This window comes from Balaenoptera musculus, chromosome 9 (assembly GCF_009873245.2).
Source record: "Balaenoptera musculus isolate JJ_BM4_2016_0621 chromosome 9, mBalMus1.pri.v3, whole genome shotgun sequence".
Classification (NCBI taxonomy): domain Eukaryota; kingdom Metazoa; phylum Chordata; class Mammalia; order Artiodactyla; family Balaenopteridae; genus Balaenoptera; species Balaenoptera musculus.
The window spans coordinates 62,445,937-62,468,004 of NC_045793.1; the positions used below are offsets into that span (position 1 = coordinate 62,445,937).

At 39.7% G+C, this 22,068-nt stretch overlaps 1 protein-coding gene across 6 annotated transcripts in view; it reads left to right on the top strand.

Annotated features, from left to right (window-relative positions):
* The window catches only part of MIOS (meiosis regulator for oocyte development), a 158,499-nt gene that overhangs the window by 109,982 nt on the left and 26,449 nt on the right, over positions 1 to 22,068 (top strand). The window contains exons 1-4 of one of the 6 annotated variants that reach the window (XM_036863841.1): positions 4,958 to 5,267; positions 6,272 to 6,371; positions 11,139 to 12,483; positions 12,815 to 12,913. In XM_036863841.1, the coding sequence (XP_036719736.1) occupies positions 11,190 to 12,483; positions 12,815 to 12,913 (1,393 nt within the window). In that variant the 5' untranslated portion in view covers positions 4,958 to 5,267; positions 6,272 to 6,371; positions 11,139 to 11,189. Of the gene's footprint in view, positions 1 to 4,957; positions 5,268 to 5,403; positions 5,927 to 6,271; positions 6,372 to 11,138; positions 12,484 to 12,814; positions 12,914 to 22,068 lie in introns of those variants that run through there. The other 5 variants (XM_036863836.1, XM_036863837.1, XM_036863835.1 and 2 more) reach the window with 5 other exon arrangements.

Consider the following 22,068-nt stretch of genomic DNA (forward strand, 5'->3'; position numbering starts at 1 on the left):
AAACTAATCCAAACTGCCACCTGTTTCTGTAAATAAAGTTTCCTGGAACACAGCCATGCCCCTTTGTTTATGAACTGTCCGTGGCTGCTTTTGTACTAGAACAACAGAATTGAGGAGTTGTGATAGAGGCAGTATAGCCTGCAGAGCTGAACATATTTACTATCCGGTCCTTCACAAAAAAAATTTGCCAACCTCTGTTTTAAAAGATAATTTTAATGGCACATAGAATTAGATCAGAGGCTGTTTTATTTGGTAGTGAATGGACCAGTAGTTAGAAGCACAAGGGTAGAGCCAGATTGTCTGGGTTCATATCCTAGCCCCACCACTTAAGAGATATCTTAGGCAATTTATTTAACCTCTCTGTGCCTCAGTTATCTCATCTGTAAAGTGGGGAAATTATCAGCCTCATCCTTATAAGACTGTGGTGAATTCTGTGATGCACCACCCAGGTGTCCCCCTTCAGTAATGAGTGACTTATTCCTTCAGCTGCTGGGAGTGTTACCAGCAGCTGGCCCACAGCTGTCAGCCTTCTTTGGGGACTGCCTTGCCAAGAAAACTGCCTCATTCAAAGTCATCCTTTTTCAAGGGACAGCTCACATCAATGACCCATCCACATCAGTGAGGTAGTAATAAAGGCCTGGGTCCCTTGTCCCAACTCAACACGACTCTGAAGGGCCAGTTCAATTCCAAAGTTTCCCGTGGATTGGCTGAGTCCTTTATTGGTATTGAATCATAGCTCGGCTTCTCCCTCTGCCCAATCCTACATCTTCTTCCTCTCTTTCACAAGTGTTTATCTCAAGAATACTCTCTAGTAAGTATCCTACATCCTAATCTCCATCTTGGAAGACGGCTCTCAAAGCGCCCAATCTGAGACAGAGTGTTAAATGAGCCTATATTGTAAAGTATCTGGCACGTAGTACATGCTATATAATTGTTTGTTATCAAACTCATGAATAATCCACTTGGAGACAGTAGAATGGACATACAAGTTCAAGGAGAAAAAAAAATAGAATAATATAAAATTTCCTACAATTAAAGAATAGCTTATTCACTAAATTTTTAAATGAATGATAGTGAGAAACTTACACTAAGGTATTTAAATTTCATTGGATACATTTAAAGTTCGATACAACCATTTTATTTACAATATAAACATTAAAAATGTATTAAAAATCATACCCTTGGCAACTTTGTAAATTTACTATGACAGTGTTAGATGTAATCCCCAAAAATGTATGAATAAGTGCATTGTTTTACAAAATTAACTTGGGAGTGTGCTAGAATACTCTTTAAAGACCACTATTTTAAGATATCTCAAATCTTCTCATCCTCAACCTTTGTAAAAAGATTACCTAAGCCATATCACATGTTCACAGGGCCTTAATTTCCACTTGGTGCCTAAAGAGTAAAAGTTGCTCTCAGGTACAGACTGATTTTGTTCATGTGAAAATAAAGGGCGTTGGGATTAGCCAGTCACAGACTCCACGGAATATTCCAGTAGTTGCTGAATTGCTGCCGAGGGCAGCAGTAAGTAAGAAGGAAATTAGCAATCTTCAACTGCTCTCCTTTATTGGTTTAAAACCACAACAAAAAATCCTATACTGGATCGCCACAACATTAATAAAGGAGCTTAAAAAGAAGAGCATCCTGTTAGGGTTACAGAAGTTTGAAAAACAAAACAAACATTAAGACTAGCAACTCTGGCATCCATTACAAAAATGAATGTTTGATAAAGACAGCTAGTGTAACCTCAGACCAGTCTGTTAAATTCCCTGATACGGTTTAATCTTCCAACAAATACAATGTACTCTCCCACTTGGTAAATATTTTTGAATACATATTATGTAGTCGGGCGCTACAGGAAATCCAAAGTTCTATACTAAAAGTTTACTATCCACAAGGAAAATACTGTCTGCCATTTTCCGGACAGCAGGAAGGGAGAAGAATAAGTCGATGTCATGTAGCTTCTCTTTTAAGGGACATTCTCCAGTTCTACTCACAAGGAACACGGTTTAGTGAAGGAGAATCTGTTTCCAAGTAGAATGAGAAAAGTGTCACTTATTCCTATGGGGACTTTAGGGTGCAAGAAACTGAAAGCAATGTGAAATGAGTACACTTTCACAAAAGCTTAGATGGAAAAGGAAGGCGAGAAAAAGATATTAGCTAGAGGGGGGTGTGGAGCAGAGAAAGATATTGCTTTAGGATTTATTCAACAAATTTTTGAGCATATGCTCTGTGCTATGCACTGTTTTAGGTCTTGGAGATTAAGCAGAGAATAAAGCAGACAGAGTCCCTGTCTATTAGTTAGGGAATAGGCTAAGCCACTATAACAAACAGGGCCGAGCAAACAGTAATTTTTAAAAGAAGAGAGTTTATTTTCTCTTGTGTAATGGTCGAAACTCTGTGGCTGATTCAAGGGAGGAGGGAACCTCAGCTCTCCAAATTAGGCTGGGGCTTAGACTAGTGGAGCAGTTTTACCTTCCTAAATACATGGCTTCCCTTTCTAGTCCATGTTTCTTTTTGCCATTTTCCAGAGAGCAAGAAGGGAGAAGAGGTAGTAGACAGCAAGCAGCTTCTCTTTTAAGGGACATGATCCAGTTCTACTCACATCTCACTGGTCACAGTTTTTGGGTTTTTTTTTTTTTAACTTTCTATTTTATATTGGAGTACAATTGATTAACAATGTTGTATTAGTTTCAGGTATATAGCACAGTGATTCAGTTATTCATACACATGTATCTCTTCTTTTTCAAATTCTTTTCCCATTTAGTTTGTTACATAATGTTGAGCAGAGTTCTCTGTGCTCTACCGTAGGTCCTAAATATAGCAGTGTGTACATGTCAATCCCAACCTCCCTAACTATCCCTCCCCCTGGTAACCCCAAGTTTGTTCTCTAAGTCTGTGAGTCTTTTTCGATATAGCCACGCCTAGCTGAAAGGGAGGCCAAGGAATGGTCATTCCTAACTGCATCACCAAATGCCTTGCTGACACTTGCGGGTAGAGGTTTAACAGAATGAAAACCGAGGATGTGGAGCATATATTCCAGAAGGGGATGACAACACTAGGCAAGTAAAGAGCAGTTTTAATGGAATGGTGGGCATGAAAGTCTCAGTCAACAGAATTCAGGGGAAGACAGGAGGATGTGGGATTAGAGAGGGTGAGTATGGCTTTCTCCTTCAAGGAGAAAAGTGGGAGTGACTTGAATATATATTGAAGGTAAAGAACCAGTAGAAACGAGGAGGTTGAAGACACATGGAGGAGGAGAAAATTGATGGTGCTAGGTCCCAGGAGAAACAGAATATAAGGCCCCTTCTCTTTCTCTACGTCAACTATAAGAAGGTAAAAATGGGAGTGAGTGAAGATGTGAGGGGAAGGAAAGAGAAAGTAGTAGGAGACCGGGAATTCCTAACTAACAGTTTTAATTTCCTTTCTGAAGTAGGAAGCAAAGTCACCTCCTGAGTGTGAGGAGAGATGTTTCCCTCAGCTTTGCATGGTAGGAGTGGATAAGGAAGGGACTTGTATTGATCTGAGGTTGGGGATTTGGGGCCAGGGCCAAAACCATTGAGAAGATTGGCAAGATAGTGTTTGAAGTGATGAATCCTATGGTATCTGCCCTCAGTACTCAGCACCTTCCTAAGCCTCCACTTCTCCAACAGCAGGAGTGAAAAGGAGCCTTAGACCTCCACAGGCAATACTCTCCCCAAACTCATCCTCTTACCCAAACTATCTGCCTTGAAGATCATCAGGACTAAGCTCAGTATGCTGTTTATATCTATCACAAGCCCCAAACCACCCACCTTTAACTGTGAACAAACAAGCACAGATTGCTGGACACCTGAAAAAAGTTTCTATAAGATTTGTAACACCTGTAGCAGCACCATTCACTCAATTACAGGAGCCAGAAACCTAGAATCCTCTTTCTCCCTGACTCAATCAGTCATCAAGCTCTGTTCATCCCAACGTCTAAATATTCCCCAGGCCACACACTTCTCTCCATCCCCACTCTCCATACCACTGGTAGTCTGGGTTACCATCATCTCTCATTTGGATACTTACCTTAACCCATAAAAATTGATTACACCATTCTCCTGGTTAAAAACCTTCAATGACTGCACCAATGCCTTTAGGAAAAGTCCATTCAGACTCACTAACCTGATTTCCAAATGCCTCTCTAATACATCATCTTAATCTTTCCCCACTTCCTCTGTTCACTCGTCCATACTCCACTGTTTCTGCACTGCTATATGCTCTTCCTCTGCTCTAGAAGGCTCTTCTCTTCCAAACACCTCTGACCTGTTCGCTTTCCCAGCTAATCTCATCTTCATCCTTGTCTCAGCCTAGCAGTCAAGGAAGTGTTCCTGACACACACACCCCAAACACTAAGGGGGCGCCCCTCCTGCGAAGCGCTGTTTTAGCCCTAACTAGGCAGCCCTCTAATTGCCTGTTTCCTGACAGGACCGTATCTTTTTTGCTCACTCCAGTGTCCCCAGCATTACAGCAAGTACACAATAGGCACTCGAGACGTGTTTGTGGAATGAGTAAATGAGTGAATAAATCGTGAACCAAATACCCTGGACTTTCTACTACATAGATGGCCCACAAATAAATTTTTAATGGTAATTTATTTTTTAATATTTATTTATTTATTTGGCTGTGAGGGTCTTAGTTGCTGCACAGGGCATCTTCGTTGGGGCGTGCAGGATCTTAGATGCCACACGCAGGATGTAGTTCCCTGACCGGAGTTCAACCCAGGCCCCCTACATTGGGAGCACAGAGTCTTAACCACTGGACCACCAGGGAAGTACCTTAATGGAAATTTAAACCAATTAAATGAGCTAAAGCATCCAAATCCCTTAAAATTGATAACCCAGCTCTGAGAGGAGTCCAGCTCCCCGTGACCAGGATCCCGCCTGGGGACTCAGGGGGCGGAACCTGAGGAGATGGACCAGGGCGCTTGGACAGCAGGCAGGGCCTGCGGGGCCTCTGGGGCCGTGGCCCCGCCCCAGGGCGGTGCGACTCCGCGGGCGGTGCGACTCGGCGGGCGAGCGAGGGGCGGGGCTCGTAGCGGGGAACTCCCCTTCCCAGGCCCAGGCAAGTCCGCGAGGCTGCGAGGCGTGGTGGTCGGGTAGTGGACCCTGGTCCTGTGGCCCTGGTTAGTGGCCGCGTCGTGCGGCCGCCATCTTGCCGGCGTGTGGACCACCCCCGTCGGGAGGGGCTGCGACTAGGCCGGAAGCGGCAGTACTAAGGCAGCGCCGCCTCCCAGGTCGGTGAGTGCGGGCCGGGCCGCGTCTCCGCTCTCGGGACCGGGAGGCCCGAGTCGAGGGCTCGGGAGCGCCAGGACGGCCGCTAGGCGCCCGGGCAAGCCCAGTTGAAAAGCCCGGGCGGGTGCGGACCCGGGGTCCTCCTTGGAGCCGAGGCGCGGGGAGTCGCGTTCAGCGCTGCGGGATAACCGCGCCGGGCGTCAGGCCGGGCCTGAGAGCTGCGAGCGGCCCGCGGGCGCGGGGACCTCCTTCGGGGTGCTGGGTCCGCGCTGCAGCCTCCACCGCGGCCGGATTGTGTAGAATCGCGTCCTCCCCTTGGACGCGAAGCTCAGCCCGCTGTCTGGAGCGTGGGAGTCGCCCTTAGATTTCTGCATTACGCGGCAGAGCAGCCAGCCTTGCTCTAGTTGTACTCTAAATAAATACTTCTTAAAGGGCCTGTCACCCGCGTAGCTCTGTCCTCTGCATATACGAGTAATGAAAATTCCGTAAGAGGATAAAGCTTCTCACAGGAGCCACGAGCATTCCTAAATTACTTAGCAAATGACTGCCTTTGCAGCCTTTTGTTTAACTATATTTTAAGGGAAATTTGGAGATATATAGAGCATCTCCTTGAAGATGGTGATGGTAGAAATTTATTGAAACTGCTACTGTTGTTATTTGTCATGGTAAGACAAGTAGAAAAGACAACAACATAAAAGGGTGATTGGATACCTTGTACACTTAGTATTATATAGATCTTCACTGTCCAGTAGCCACACAGGACTGAGATGTGCTGAAAGTATAAAATACATATTGGATTTCCAAGACTTGGTACCACAAAAAAAAGAAAAGAAAAAAAGTAGATTTCTCATTAATAATTTTACATTGATTACATGTTGAAAGGATATTTTTGATATGTTAGGTTAAATAATATATATTGCTAAATTAGATTTGTTTCTTTTTATTTTTTTTCAATGTGGCCATTAGAAAATTTTAAGTTATATGGCTTACACTATGTTTCTGTTGGACAGGGCTGTTATAGATGTTCTGGTGAGGACCACAGAATCATCATCATGGCTTTCCTTTGCTCAGAAACCATTGATGGGAAGTGAGTGCTTGTTATACTTGAAGGTGAGCATCTAAATATAAGCTGTAATTATTGCAAATCCTACCCCTTCTACCCCCAATTTTTCAACGTCTCCAGCATTTGAAAACATTAATTTCCAGGGCTGTTTAAGGGAATCGTAGTGATACTGACGCATTTGTTGATGCGTCAGTCGCATTTGTTGATTTAATTTGATTGTCACAACTCTGTGAGAAGGAGATAGGGTGGGTTCTATCTCCATTTTATAGTCTTGGAGTATTAAGGGGCTTGTTAGGGTCTAGCTAGTAGTGGCTGGAGGTCTTCTGACTCCAGGCTCACTTTTCTTTGCTCTCCACCATACTCCTAGTGGTGTTTGTTCAGGAGCCAGGATCCATCTATATTGTGTTGGATTGTAAAGAAATACAGTTGACTCTTGAGCAACACGGGTTTGAACTGCATGGGTCTGCTTATACGTGGATTTTTTTCAATGGTAAATACCACAGTACTACACAATCCACAGTTGGTTGAATCTGAGGATGCAGAACCACAGATAAGGAGAAACCACTTATACAGAGGGCCAACTATAAGTTACATGTGGACTGCGTTGGAGGGTCTGCGGCCTAACCCCTGAGTTGTTGAAGGGTCAGCTGTACATTTCTTAAGAGGGTGCTTATAGATGTACCTCTGTATTCAGGGCCAGCTTCATGGTGTGTGAGCTGTGCAGTCACACAAGGCCCATCTTTAGAAGGCCTGGCACTTGGTTTAATGTTCTGCTGTCACAGTATTGAAATTCTTAATAAGTTTTGAAGAAGGGGGCCCTGCAAATGATATAGCTGATCCTTTCTCTATGCAATAATCTAGGATGGGAGTAGGGCAGTGTTGGAAAAGAATCAAAACATCTGGTCTTCTCTTTACTCCTATGTGAATTACGCAGGGTTTGCTAGCCTCTTTCTAACTCTCAAGTTCTGTGATTCTGTATGAGTTACTGTAGTCAGATTTTGTGGATGGTAATATAAATATGTGCATAATATCAGAAGAAATACGGATGATTCTTCATTGAGAGTCATGTAAATCAAATAGTTTTTAAAATTATAGTAACACTTTCTTTTTTTTTTTAAGATGGATTTTTCCATGTGGCACCCAGGTTTTTTTTTTTACCATTTGTGTGAAGAGTACAGTTGTAGGAAGGAAGCCTATATAAAAAGTGTGCTTATTTTAGCATTTGTCTTTCAGTGAGGTAGGAAGATGGGCCAGATCTCAGGATACCTCCAGTTAAGAGGTTTCCTCTGTTTGCAAGGGCATGAGTATGAATAAAGCCTTACTTGGCAGTATCTGTTCCTTCTTTTTGTTGTCTTAGCTACTTCCTGTTACACAAGGTGCTTCTTTTCCTTCTCATTCTTAAATTTTTAAATTCTCTTTAAGACTGGACATAACTTCAGCACTAGAATGCAGGTTTTATTAGTGTATTAGTTCACTTGGGCTGCCATAACAAAATACCATAGACTGGATGGCTTAAACGACAGAAATTTATTTTCTCACAGTTCTGGAGGCTGGAAGTCTGAGATCAGGGTGCCAGTATGGTCCGGTTCTGGTGAGAGCTATCTTCCTAGCTTGCAGACAGCCTCCTTCTCACTGTGTACTCACATGGGGAGAGGGCTTTGCTATCTCTGTATTTTAAGGGCACCAGTTTTGTCAGATCAGGACTTCACCTTTATGACCTCATTTAACCTTAACCTTAATTACCTCCTTAAAGACTCTGTCTCCAAGACAGTCACGTGGAGTCATGATTAACACTTCAACATACGAATTTTGGGGTGTCACAGTTCATTCCATAGCAATCGGGGACCTTATTTGTCCCTGTTTACTACTGTGTTCCCAGCATTTAGAACAGTGTCTAGAACATAGAAGATGCCCCAAAATGCTTATAGAATAAACGAAAGTCAGTGTATTAGAGTGATCCTCTCAGGGTTGCTCACTGTGGGCCCTTACCCATTATTGGAACCCGTTATGACAGTGGGCACTTTGCTTTTGGCTTGAGCCAACCCCTACTGGAAAGGGCAATGGGCGTAAGCATGGGGAGATTAGTGAAATTTGGAGAGAGCAGTGTGAGAGGTGTCAGAGGGAGCATTTAAGAAATGCATTCATTTAACAAGTAATTACTAAGTGTCTACTAAGTGCCCAGCACTGTGCTGGGTACTAGAGGTTCAAATGGAGAGCAAAAAGGATACTTTACCTGCTCTTAGGGAGTTTATAATCTAGTAGGAGAGATGGAGAGGGTGATTTATTTATTTTTTGTTTATTTTTTACATTTTATTTATTTTATTTTTGGCTGTGTTGGGTCTTCATTGCCGCACACGGGCTTCCTCTAGTTGTGGTGAGCAGGGGCTACTCTTCATTGCGGTGCGCGGGCTTCTCATTGCGGTGGCTTCTCTTGTTGCGGAGCATGGGCTCTAGGCACGTGGGCTTCAGTAGTTGTGGCTCGCAGGCTCTAGAGCATAGGCTCAGTAGTTCTGGTGCACGGGCTTAGTTGCTCCGCAGTATGTGGGATCTTCCTGGACCAGGGATCGAACCCGTGTCCCCTACATTGGCAGGCAGATTCTTATCCACTGCACCACCAGGGAAGCCCGAGAGGGTGATTTAAAGGGAAGGAATGTCTTCCATTGAGAGTATATATCTAAGTAACCTGATTTAGATTGGGGAGGGGATAGAGTGTGGTTGATGTCAAGGTTGAGCAGGTTTTAACATGGCCAAGAAGGGAGGGAAGAATGCTCCAGCCGGAGGGAATGGCATTTGCAAAGGTGTGGTGATGGGGGGTGGAGGATTACATTCTAGGCAATGAAAAGGCCAGTATAGCTAGAACACAGTTAGCAGGGAGGGGAACAGGGGGCATTGAGGCAGGATCAGTAGATAGGCCAAAGCATTTAGGGTTTTGTAGGTTTTGTCGAAGAATGAACTCTATGCTAACAGCAGTTGGCAACCATGAGAGGGTTTTAAGCAGGAGTTGGATAACCTGGATAAGCTTGTATTTTAAAAAGATCACTTTGATTTCATAAAGGCCAGAGTGGGAAGGTGAATATAAGAACTGCTGAACCAGCACCACAGCCCAGACATGTTGTCTACCTTAATGTTTTATGGAGTCAGTCTGCAGAGCTGTGAGACTCTGCAGCCTGCGTGGAAGAAAGAAGACAGTTGAGCTAGTCGGGGAAGGCAAAAGTGGCAAGGAAATGAAGAAATTGAGGGTGCTAGTAAGAATATAATTGAAATGATTGATCTTGGGCTTCAGAGCTATTAAGGAAGGAAATAAGGCGGTATGAGAATTCTTAGAGGCTTTTCCCAGTCATCTAAATTTTACGAGTCTATTGAAATTCTAGACTAATAATTCCTGACTGAAACTTTTACAAGATCAAAATATATGTTTGGGCTGAATTTATTTAGAATATCTTTCTTAGGAGTCTGCGCCAGGCTCTGCACCTGGTACAGGTTATAGAGAGATGAATGAACCATAACTTCACTCTTTAAGAACTGACAACATGGGTGTACAGATTCCAGTTGCCATGAAGATTATGAGTATCTTTGTTCATTTTTAATCTAGACTGTTACCTCTAGCCAGACTTGCTTAAAAACAGAAATTTACATTTTTGTAAGTAGCTTTTATTATTAAACTATCATTTTTAGCATAACTATTTTTAGTGCTTATGTGCCTAAATTACTACTAGAATATTTATCTTTTCAAAATTCCTGTTTCAAATACCTATTCGAAGTTTACAGAATTGAAAACTGAAAGAGCCTCTAATGCTCACTTAATTCAGTTTCCCAAAGTGCAGTGTGTCCTACTGGTCATAAACAGGATGATTTTAGGTAACACAGTCAAGCATTTTTAATAGTTATATATTTATTTAAGTATGTTAGAAAAAAATATATTTAGCATATTGTACCCATGACTCATGGACCTTATGATGAAATTAAAATTGATTTTCAGATTTTAAAAATGAGTCAGTTTAAATAAAAATATTAAATAATGGCACAGGTGGTACATGAATAACTAAAATTTGGGAAACACTAGTCTAAACCAGTTCTTACGTTGTACAGATAAGGACCCCCAAACACAAAGGCCTTTTTGAGGTATACAGCTAGTATATGTCAGAGCTAGGACTCCAACTCAACTCCGCTCAATACATTCCTGCTTCTTATCGTTGAAATTTGAGGAAGAAACTAGTGGCTTTGTACTTTAAATCTGCATTGTTCATTATGGTGGCCTCATGTGGCTATTTATATTAAAATTAATTAAAATTAAATAAAATTTAAAATTTGCACTGCCACATTTCTAGTGCTCAGTAGCCACATGTGGCTAGTAGCTACCATTATTGGACAGTACAAATACAGAACATTTCTATCATTGCAGAAGGTTCTGTTGGATAGTGCTGCTTTAAACTTGTTGCTTAGGTACGTGATTCATAACCCTTTAAAGTTTTATCCCCTTCAAATGGATGATACTTATTAATTTGTTCACCACACTGAAGTTATTTCAACCCTGAGGTTAAATTGAAGGTACTAGTCATAGTGCAATTCAGATAATTGATCATGGGAAATAAAACCAGAATGGAGTTCTCAGATTCCTACCAGCTCATCTTATTGGAGGAAGTTCTTCTTTTCCCCTTTTATTAATAAATATTGTCTTGAATTCATAGCAGTTAGAAGAAATATAAATATATTGAAAAACAGAGTACCTGTGTAGAAAATTTCCTGACTTTCTGAATAGTTGATTCAGCTTAGAATTGTATTTTGTTAACATTTTAAAACTTTTTATTTTTAAGCAGATTTTCAGTGAATGGACCTAACTGCACTCTTTGAGATCATCAGTAAGCATGAGTGGTACCAAACCTGATATATTGTGGGCACCACACCAGGTTGATAGATTTGTTGTATGTGACTCAGAACTTAGCCTTTATCACGTGGAATCTACTGTGAATTCAGAATTCAAAGCTGGATCTCTACGTTTATCTGAAGACTCTGCAGCTACATTACTCTCAATAAATTCAGAAACACCCTATATGAAATGTGTTGCCTGGTATCTCAATTATGATCCTGAATGTCTCCTAGCAGTTGGACAAGCAAATGGTCGAGTTGTACTTACAAGTCTTGGTCAAGATCATAACTCAAAGTTCAAAGATTTGATAGGAAAAGAGTTTGTTCCAAAACATGCACGACAATGCAATACTCTTGCATGGAATCCATTGGATAGTAACTGGCTTGCTGCTGGTCTAGATAAACATAGAGCTGACTTTTCAGTGCTGATTTGGGACATCTGTAGCAAATACACGCCTGATATAGTTCCCATGGAGAAAGTAAGACTTTCGGCAGGTGAAGCTGAAACAACATTATTAGTAACAAAACCACTTTATGAATTAGGACAGAATGATGCTTGTCTCTCTCTTTGTTGGCTTCCACGAGACCAGAAACTTCTCCTTGCTGGTATGCATCGTAACCTAGCCATTTTTGATCTTCGGAATACAAGCCAAAAGATGTTTGTGAATACAAAAGCTGTTCAGGGCGTGACAGTAGACCCATACTTCCATGATCGTGTTGCTTCCTTTTATGAAGGTCAGGTTGCAATATGGGATCTTAGGAAATTTGAGAAGCCAGTTTTGACTTTGACTGAGCAACCAAAGCCCTTAACAAAAGTAGCATGGTGTCCAACTAGGACTGGTCTGCTTGCCACTTTAACAAGGGATAGTAATATTATTAGATTATATGATATGCAGCACACACCCACTCCCATTGGAGATGAAACTGAACCCACAATAATTGAAAGAAGTGTGCAACCCTGTGACAATTACATTGCCTCCTTTGCTTGGCATCCAACAAGTCAAAATCGAATGATAGTTGTAACTCCCAACCGAACAATGTCTGACTTCACTGTTTTTGAAAGGATCTCTCTTGCCTGGAGCCCAATTACATCTTTAATGTGGGCTTGTGGTCGTCATTTGTATGAATGTGCGGAAGAAGAAAATGATAATTCTTTAGAAAAAGATATAGCAACGAAGATGCGCCTTCGGGCTTTATCGAGGTACGGACTTGATACAGAACAGGTGTGGAGAAACCATATTTTAGCAGGAAATGAAGATCCACAACTCAAGTCACTCTGGTATACTCTGCACTATATCCTTTGCATTGTGAATTTTGTAAGATGAATTTGGTAGAAATGTTCTTGAAATTTGCCGAAAGGTCAGTCTGTAAATATCGTGCTGAATGTTTTATGTGCAAATGCAAGTTTCTTAATACTAAAATTCCATAGTAAAATTGTTTAAAACTGTTGAAATACTGCTTTGCAGATTGTGTAGGAGGGAGAAAAATATGTGTCTACAATAGAGTAGAACCAACCACCTTCTTGCACTGATGCCTATTATGAATTGGCTCCAAATCAAAATAAATTTAGCTTTGAAATGTTTTATTATGCATCATTACTAGTATTTCCTATGCATTTAAATACTTATGAAGCAGTATACAGAAGATATGGATCAGAAATCTCCAGGCAACAAAGGATCATTGGTTTATTCAGGAATTAAATCAATTGTAAAATCATCTTTGGGTAAGAAAGTTCTGTTTTATTTTCTGCAATATGTTTATAATTTTTGTACTCTTATTTTTCCCACAAATTTAGTTATCTCAGGATAGTGTACATAAATATTCTTTTTTTGTTGTGTTGTTTTTGACTAGATATTTTTAATGAATTGTTGCGTTAAATGCATAATTGTTCTTATATTTAAAATTCTTTTTGGAAGGAGTCTTGGTTCTTTGAAGTAATTGACTTTCTAAATTTATTCATTAATTTATTCACTATTATTGCTTTTGAAGACCCACTTTGAAAGATATTACATTACAGGATTTATAGGATCCTGGTTGTTCAGATTTTATCACAGTATTTGCTTTTATGAAAACTAAATTAAAAAATTTCCAACTGAAGGAGACCCCTTTTTATTTTGCTGCCTAAACCCTCTCACTTACCTACCCAATGGTAAGTACTGTATAACTATGACATGAGGTATGGCCTTACCTGAGGTGTCTTACCTGAAATAGTCTTTTTTTTTTAAATTGCCGTAGATTCAGTTTCCATTTTTCCTTTCTTTTTTTTTTAAATTAATTTTTATTGGAATATAGGTGCTTTACAATATTGTGTTACTTTCTGCTGTACAGCAAAGTGAATCAGTTATACATATACATATATCCACGCTTTTTTAGATTTCTTTCCCATTTAGGTCACCACAGAGCACTGATTAGAGTTCACTGTGCTCTACAGTAGGTTCTCATTAGTTATCTATTTTATATATAGTAGTGTATATATGTCAATCCCAACTCCCAATTCATCCACCACCCGCCCCCTCCCCCGCTTCCCCCCTTGGTAACTATAAGCTTGTTTTCTACATCTGTGACTCTGTTTCTCCTTTGCAAGTAAGTTCATTTTTCTAGATTCCATGTATAAGCGATATTATATGATATTTGTCTTTCTCTTTCTGACTTCACTCGGTATGACAATCTCTGGGTCCATCCATGTCGCTGCAAATGGCATTATTTTGTTCCTTTTTATGGCTGAGTAACATTCCATTGTATTGATATATATATGTACCACATCTTCTTTATCCATTCCTCTGTTGATTGACATTTAGGTTGCTTCCATGTCCTGGGTATTGTAAATAGTGCTGCAATGAACATTGCGGTGCATGCATCCTTTCAAATCATGGTTTTCTCTGGATATATGGCCAGGAGTGGGATTGGTGGATCATATGGTAGCTCTATTTTTAGTTTTTTAAAGAACATCCATACCGTTCTCCATAGTGGCTGTATCAATTTACATTCCCACCAACAGTGCAAGAGGGTTCCCTTTTCTCCACACCCTCTCCAGCATTTATTGTTTGTAGATTTTTTTTTTTTTAAAGAATTTTATTTATTTATGGCTGTGTTGGGTCTTTGTTTCTGTGCTAGGGCTTTCTCCAATTGCGGCAAGTGGGGGCCACTCTTCATCGCGGTGCGCGGGCCTCTCACTATCGCGGCCTCTTTTGTTGTGGAGCACAGGCTCCAGACGCGCAGGCTCAGCAATTGTGGCTCACGGGCCCAGCCGCTCCGCGGCACGCGGGATCCTCCCAGACCAGGGCTCGAACCCGCGTCCCCTGCATTGGCAGGCAGACTCCCAACCACTGCGCCACCAGGGAAGCCCCTGTTTGTAGATTTTTGATGATGGTCATTCTGACTGGTGTGAGGTGATACCTCACTGTAGTTTTGATTTGCATTTCTCTAATAATTAGTGATGTTGAGCAGCTTTTCATGTGTTTTTTGGCCATCTGTATGTGAAGTAGTCTTTGATGATTGAATGATGCATGAATTAATGTAGAATTGAAATTAATAAATTATTTAAGAGTAAGATAAAGATGACAGAAGAGCCAAACTTACTGTTTTTTCACTGACTTCTTTAAACAGTTGTTCTTATTGTCTTTATTGGAATTGAATTGTGGGTTATATTATAGTTATCTTCCCAACCTAGGATTTGGTATCTAGTTTTTGATAGCAGTCAAATTTGGGCCCAACTCAAGCTGCTAGAAAAGCAGTTTACATTATTTAGTCAAAGAGTGGCAGTAGAAGTAATAAATCTAACTTTTTTTAATAGGACTTTCATAAATACTCTACAAAAAAATACAAAATAAAATGCTGTTTTTTAATAAGAGTACATTAAACATTTCAATTAAATGGTTATATTATTTTTAAAGGACTTTTAAATTACTTTGGTTCACATTGAAGATTCAGTAGACTACTTATATCATCTATTTCATTTTGGTGTTCTCTCATTAGCTCTTGACCCAAAAAAGTAAGTTTTATTATAAATGATAAAATGAAAGAGTTTAATTAGAGACTTCCATTTTTATTAATAAAAGTAAAAGGACAGTTATGTATTACCCCCATAAATAGTATTTACAGCTATATAGTAGGTCAGACCACATTGCATTCTCAATATTCTGAGGTTTATTGTTTCTGCTGTACTTTTTTTTTTTTAATCCCCCCCACCTGCCACTTTCCCCCCTTGGTGTCTATACTTTTCTTCTCTACATCTGTGTCTCTGTTTCTGCCTTGCAAACCAGTTCATCTGTACCATTTTTCTAGATTCCCCATATATGCCTTAATATACGATATTTGTTTTTCTCTTTCTGACTTACTTCACTCTGTAGGACAGTCTCTAGGTCCATCCACATCTCTACAAACGACCCAATTTCCTTCCTTTTTATGGCTGAGTAATATTCCATTGTATGTATGTACCACATCTTCTTTATCCATTCGTCTGCCAGTGGGCATTTAGGTTGCTTCCATGACCTGGCTATTGTAAATAGTGTTGCAATAAACACTGGGGTGCATGTGTCTTTTTGAATTATGGTTTTCTCTGGGTATATGCCCAGTAGTGGGATTGCTGGGTCATATGGTAATTCTAGTTTTCGTTTTTTGAGGAACCTCCATACTGTTCTCCATAGTGGCTATATCAATTTACATTCCCACCAACAGTGCAAGAGGGTTCCCTTTTCCTCACACCCTCTCCAGCATTTGTTGTTTGTAGATTTTCTGATGGTGCCCATTCTAACTGGTGTGAGGTGATACCTCATTGTAGTTTTGATTTGCATTTCTCTAATAATTAGTGATGTTGAGCATCTTTTCATGTGCCTCTTGGCCATCTGTATGTCATCTTTGGAGAAATGTCTCCTGCCCATTTAGGTCTTCTTCCCATCTTTTGATTGGGTTGTTTGTTTTTTTAATATTGAGCTGCATGGGCTGTTTATATATTTTGGAGTTTAATCCTTTGTCCATTGATTTGTTTGCAAATATTTTCTCCCATTCTGAGGGTTGTCCTTTCGTCTTGTTTATGGTTTCCTTTGCTGTGCAAAAGCTTTTAAGTTTCATTAGGTCCCATTTGTTTATTTTTGTTTTTATTTCCATTACTCTAGGAGGTGGGTCAAAAATCTTGATGTGATTTATGTCAAAAAGTGTTCTTCCTATGTTTTCCTCTAAGAGTTTGATAGTGTCTGGTCTTACATTTAGGTCTTTAATCCATTTTGAGTTTATTTTTGTATATGGTGTTAGGGAGTGTTCTAATTTCATTCTTTTACATATGGCTGTCCAGTTTTCCCAGCACCACTTATTGAAGAGACTGTCTTTTCTCCATTATATATCCTTGCTTCCTTTGTCATAGATTAGTTGACCATAGGTGCGTGGGTTTATCTCTGGAATTTCTATCCTGTTCCATGGATCTATATTTCTGTTTTTGTGCCAGTACCATATTGTCTTGATTACTGTAACTTTGTAGTAGAGTCTGAACTCAGGGAGTCTGATTCCTCAGCTCTGTTTTTTTTTTTCTCAAGGTTGCTTTGGCTATTCAGGGGTCTTTTGTGTCTCCATACAAATTTTAAGATTTCTTGTTCTAGTTCTGTAAAAAATGCCATTGGTAATTTGATAGAGATTGCATTGAATCTGTAGATTGCTTTGGGTAGTGTAGTCATTTTCACAATATTGATTCTTCCCATCCAAGAACATGGTATATCTCTCCATCTGTTTGTGTCATCTTTGATTTCTTTCATCAGTGCCTTATAGTTTTTTGAGTATAGGTCTTTTACCTCCTTAGGTAGGTTTATTCCTAGGTATTTTATTCTTTTTGTTGCAATGGTGAATGGGTTTGTTTCCTTAATTTCTCTTTCTGAGTTTTTGTTGTTAGTGTATAGGAATGCAAGTGATTTCTGTGCATTAATTTTGTATCCTGCAACTTTACCAAATTCATTGATTAGCTCTAGTAGTCTTCTGGTAGCATCTTTAGGATTATCTGTGTATAGTATCATGTCATCTGGAAACAGTGACAGTTTTACTTCTTTTCCAATTTGTATTTCTTTTATTTCTTTCTCTTCTCTGATTGCCGTGGCTAGGACTTCCAAAACTGTGTTGAATAATAGTGGCGAGAGTGGACATCATTGTCTTCTTCCTGATCTTAGAGGAAATGCTTTCAGTTTTTCACCTTTGAGAATGATGTTTGCTGTGGGTTTGTCATATATGGCCTTTATTATGTTGAGGTAAGTTCCCTCTATGCCCACTTTCTGGAGGGTTTTTATCATAAATGGGTGTTGAATTTTGTCAAAAGCTTTTTCTGCATCTATTGAGATGATCATATGGTTTTTATTCTTCAATTTGTTAATATGGTGTATCACACTGATTAATTTGCATATATTGAAGAATCCTTGGGATATATCCCACTTGATCATGGTGTATGATCCTTTTAATGTGTTGTTGGATTCTGTTTGCTAGTATTTTGTTGAGGATTTTTGCATCTATATTCGTCAGTGATATTGGTCTGTAATTTTCTTTTTTTGTAGTATCTTTGTCTGGTTTTGGTATCAGGATGATGGTGGCCTCGTAGAATGAGTTTGGGAGTGTTCCTTCCTCTGCAATTTTTTGGAAGAGTTTGAGAAGGATGGGTATTAGCTCTTCTTTAAATGTTTGATAGAATTCACCTGTGAAGCCATCTGGTCCTGGACTTTTGTTTGTTGGAAGATTTTTTTTTAAATTTTAATGCACATACTTTTATAATTCTTTATTTATTTATTTTATTTTTGGCTGTGTTGGGCCTTTGTTTCTGTACGAGGGCTTTCTCCAGTTGCGGCAAGCAGGGGCCACTCTTCATCGCGGTGCGCGGGCCTCTCACTATTGCGCCCTCTCTTGTTGCGGAGCACAGGCTCCAGACGCGCAGGCTCAGTAATTGTGGCTCACGGGCCCAGTTGCTCCGCGGCATGTGGGATCTTCCCAGACCAGGGCTCAAACCTGTGTCCCCTTCATTGGCAGGCAGACCTTCAACCACTGCGCCACCAGGGAAGCCCTGTTGGAAGATTTTTAATCACAGTTTCAATTTCAGTGCTTGTGATTGGTCTGTTCATATTTTCTATTTCTTCCTGGTTCAGTCTTGGAAGGTTATACCTTTCTAAGAATTTGTCCATTTCTTCCATGTTGTCCACTTTATTGGCATAGAGTTACTTGTAGTAGTCTCTTAGGATGCTTTGTATTTCTGTGGTGTCCGTTGTAACTTCTCCTTTTTCATTTCTAATTTTATTGATTTGAGTCCTCTCCCTCTTTTTCTTGATGAGTCTGGCTAAAGGTTTATCAATTTTGTTTATCTTCTCAAAGAACCAGCTTTTAGTTTTATTGATCTTTGCTATTGTTTTCTTTGTTTCTGTTTCATTTATTTCTGCTCTGATCGTTATGATTTTTTTCCTTCTACTAACTTTAGGTTTTATTTGTTCTTTCTCTAGTTCCTTTAGGTGTAAGGTTGGATTGTTTATTTGAGATTTTTCTTGTTTCTTGAGGTAGGATTGTATTGCTATAAACTTCCCTCTTAGAACTGCTTTTGCTGCATCCCATAGGTTTTGGTTCATCGTGTTTTCGTTGTCATTTGTCTCTAGGTATTTTCTGATTTCCTCTATGGTTTCTTCAGTGATCTGTTGGTTATTTAGTAACGTATTGTTTAGCCTCAGTGTGTTTGTGTTTTTTACGTTTTTTTCCCTGTAATTTATTTCTAATCTCATAGCGTTGTAGTAAGAAAAGATGCTTGATATGATTTCAATTTTCTTAAATTTACTGAGGCTTGCTTTGTTACCCAAGATGTGATCTATCCTGGAGAATGTTCCGTGTGCACTTGAGAAGAAAGTGTAATCTGCTGTTTTCAGATGGAATGTCCTATAAATATCAATTAAATCTATCTGGTCTATTGTGTCATTTAAAGCTTGTGTTTCCTTATTAATTTTCTGTCTGGATGATCTGTCCATTGGTGTAAGTGAGGTGTTAAAGTCCACCACTATTATTGTGTTACTGTCGATTTCCTCTTTTATAGCTGTTAACAATTGCCTTTTGTATTGAGGTGCTCCTATGTTGGATGCATATATATTTATAATTGTTATATCTTCTTGGATTGATCCATTGATCATTATGTAGTGTCCCTCCTTGCCTCTTATAACATTCTGTATTTTAAAATCTAATTTATGTGATATGAGTATTGCTACTCCAGCTTTCTTTTGATTTCCAATTGCATGGAATATCATTTTCCATCCCCTCACTTTCAGTCTGTATGTGTCCCTAGGTCTGAAATGGGTCTCTTGTCGGTAGCATATAGACAGGTCTTGTTTTTGTATCCGTTCAGCGAGCCTGTGTCTTTTGGTTGGAGCATTTAATCCTTTCACATTTAAGGTAATTTTCGATATGTGTGTTCCTATTACCATTTTCTTAATTGTTTTGGGTTTGTTTTTGTAGGTCCTTTTCTTCTCTTGTGTTTCCCATTTAGAGAAGTTCCTTTAGCATCTGCTGTAGAGCTGGTTTGGTGGTGCTGAATTCTCTTAGCTTTTGCTTGTCTGTAAAGCTTTGATTTCTCCGTCAAATCTGAATGAGATCCTTGCTGGGTAGAGTAATCTTGGTTGTAGGTTCTTCTTTTTCATCACTTTAAATATATTTTGCCACTCCCTTCTGGCTCATAGAGTTTCTGCTGAGAAATCAGCTGTTAACTTTATGGGAGTTTCCTTGTATGTCATTTGTCGGTCTTCCCTTGTTGTTTTTAATAATTTTTCTTTGTCTTTAATTTTTGTCGTTTGATTACTATGTGTCTTGGAGTGTTTCTCCTTGGGTTTATCCTGCCTGGGACTCTCTGCACTTCCTCGACTTGGGTGCCTATTTCCTTTTCCATGTTCGGGAAGTTTTCGACTACTATCTCTTCAAATATTTTCTTGGGTCCTTTCTCTCTCTTGTCTCCTTCTGGGACCCCTATAATGCAAATGTTGGTGCATTTAATGTTGTCCAGAGGTCTCTTAGGCTGTCTTCATTTGTTTTCTTTCTTTTTTCTTTATTCTGTTCCACGGCAGTAATTTCCACCATTCTGTCTTCCAGTTCAGTTGTCTGTTCTTTTGCTTCAGTTATTCTGCTATTGATTCCTTCTAGTGTATTTTTCATTTCATTTATTGTATTGTTCATCTTTGTTTGTTCTTTAAACATTTCTTGCATATTCTCGATGTTTGCCTCCATTCTTTTTCCGAGGTCCTGGATCATCTTCACTATCATTATTCTGAATTCTTTTTCTGGAAGCTTGACTATCTCCACTTCGTTTAGTTGTTTTTCTGGGGTTTTATCTTGTTCCTTTATCTGGTACATAGTCCTCTGCCTTTTCATTTTGTCTGTCTTGCTGTGAATATGGTTTTCATTCCACAGGCTGAAGGATTGTAGTTCTTCTTGCTTCTTCTGTCTGCCCTCTGGTGGATGAGGCTATCTAAGAGGCTTGTGCAGGCTTCCTGATGGGAGGGACTGGTCTGGCTGTACTTTGATATATTTCAGGGAAAAGCCAATACACTGCCTCTGAGGGTAAGCAAGGGGGGAAAATGGAATATCTTTATATGTTTCTGGTGTAGTAGAGACAAACTGAGTATCCTGTCTTGAGTCAAGAGTAGTCTTTACCCAAACTAAAAAAGACTACTGTTGGAAAGATTATCTCATTGATAGACTTTCGGCTTTTTGTTTGGTTTGGTTTAGATATTTTGTGTCTGCAACCTAAAAAGTAAAAAGTAGAGAAGTGACTGTCAAAGATGGCAGTCCTAAGTTCCAGTCTTTTCTCTGGCCATACTTCTTTTCTAATTGTATCTCTAATAATTCAACACATAGTAAGTCAACACATTGAGCCATCTTGCCCACCATTACCTAATGCACAAGTTTATCAGAGGTAAATTTTAACTTTGTTGACAGATAATATTTAGTGAGTGCTTATTATGAATTAAACATCATACTAGTTGCTTTCTCCATGTTACTTTAATTCTTACAACTGTAATATGAGGTAAATTTATTCATCCATTCGGCAGGTATTTATTACTTGCTCACTGTATGCCAAGAATTCTCCTAGGAACTGGAGACATAACTGTAAACAAGATAGCTAAGTCTCTTCACTCATGGAGACTATACAAAATAGATATCATTCCTGCTCTTGGGGAGTTTACATTCTACAGTTGACCCTTGAACAAGGAGAGGGGGTAGTTAGGGTTGCTGATCCCTTTTACGCCACTCAAATATCTGCGTACTTCTATTTCTGCCTGAAAAACAAAGAAATTGATAAATGACTCATTCAAGGACAGGAAGCTGAGACAGTTTGGTAGAATCAGGACTCAAACCCTCGTTCTTTTGTTTCCACATATTGTGATCTTTAATCGAACACTAACTTTTGCCCACATTTAGAGATCTCTAAAGTGAAAACACAGGTACTATCTTTATTGAAAACTATGTATAAGTGTACCCATGCAGTTCAAACCCATGTTGTTCAAGGGTCAAGTATACTTCAGAATATGGACAAGTAAATAGTTATAATATGAGGAAGAACAGACAATTATGTATAGAAGAATTCATAATCCGGTTTTAGGAATTAGTGATGGTTTCCTGCAAGAGGTAAAGGCAAAGACAGGGTTCAGACAGGGAGCAGCATATGCAGTGATCCCAGAGGAGAGGGAGCATAGCACATTCAGTGTGGCAGGAACAGAGCGTGAGAGAGGACGCGAAGAGAGAATTGAGGCAGTGGGGTAACCAGGACTTAGAAATCATGGTAAGGGTTTAGGGAAATTTGCGTTTTAGAGCTGTCACTCTGTGTGTGGAATGGATTGGGGAGGATCAAGATTGATAGCAGGGACCTCAGAAGCCACAGTTATCAGGCAA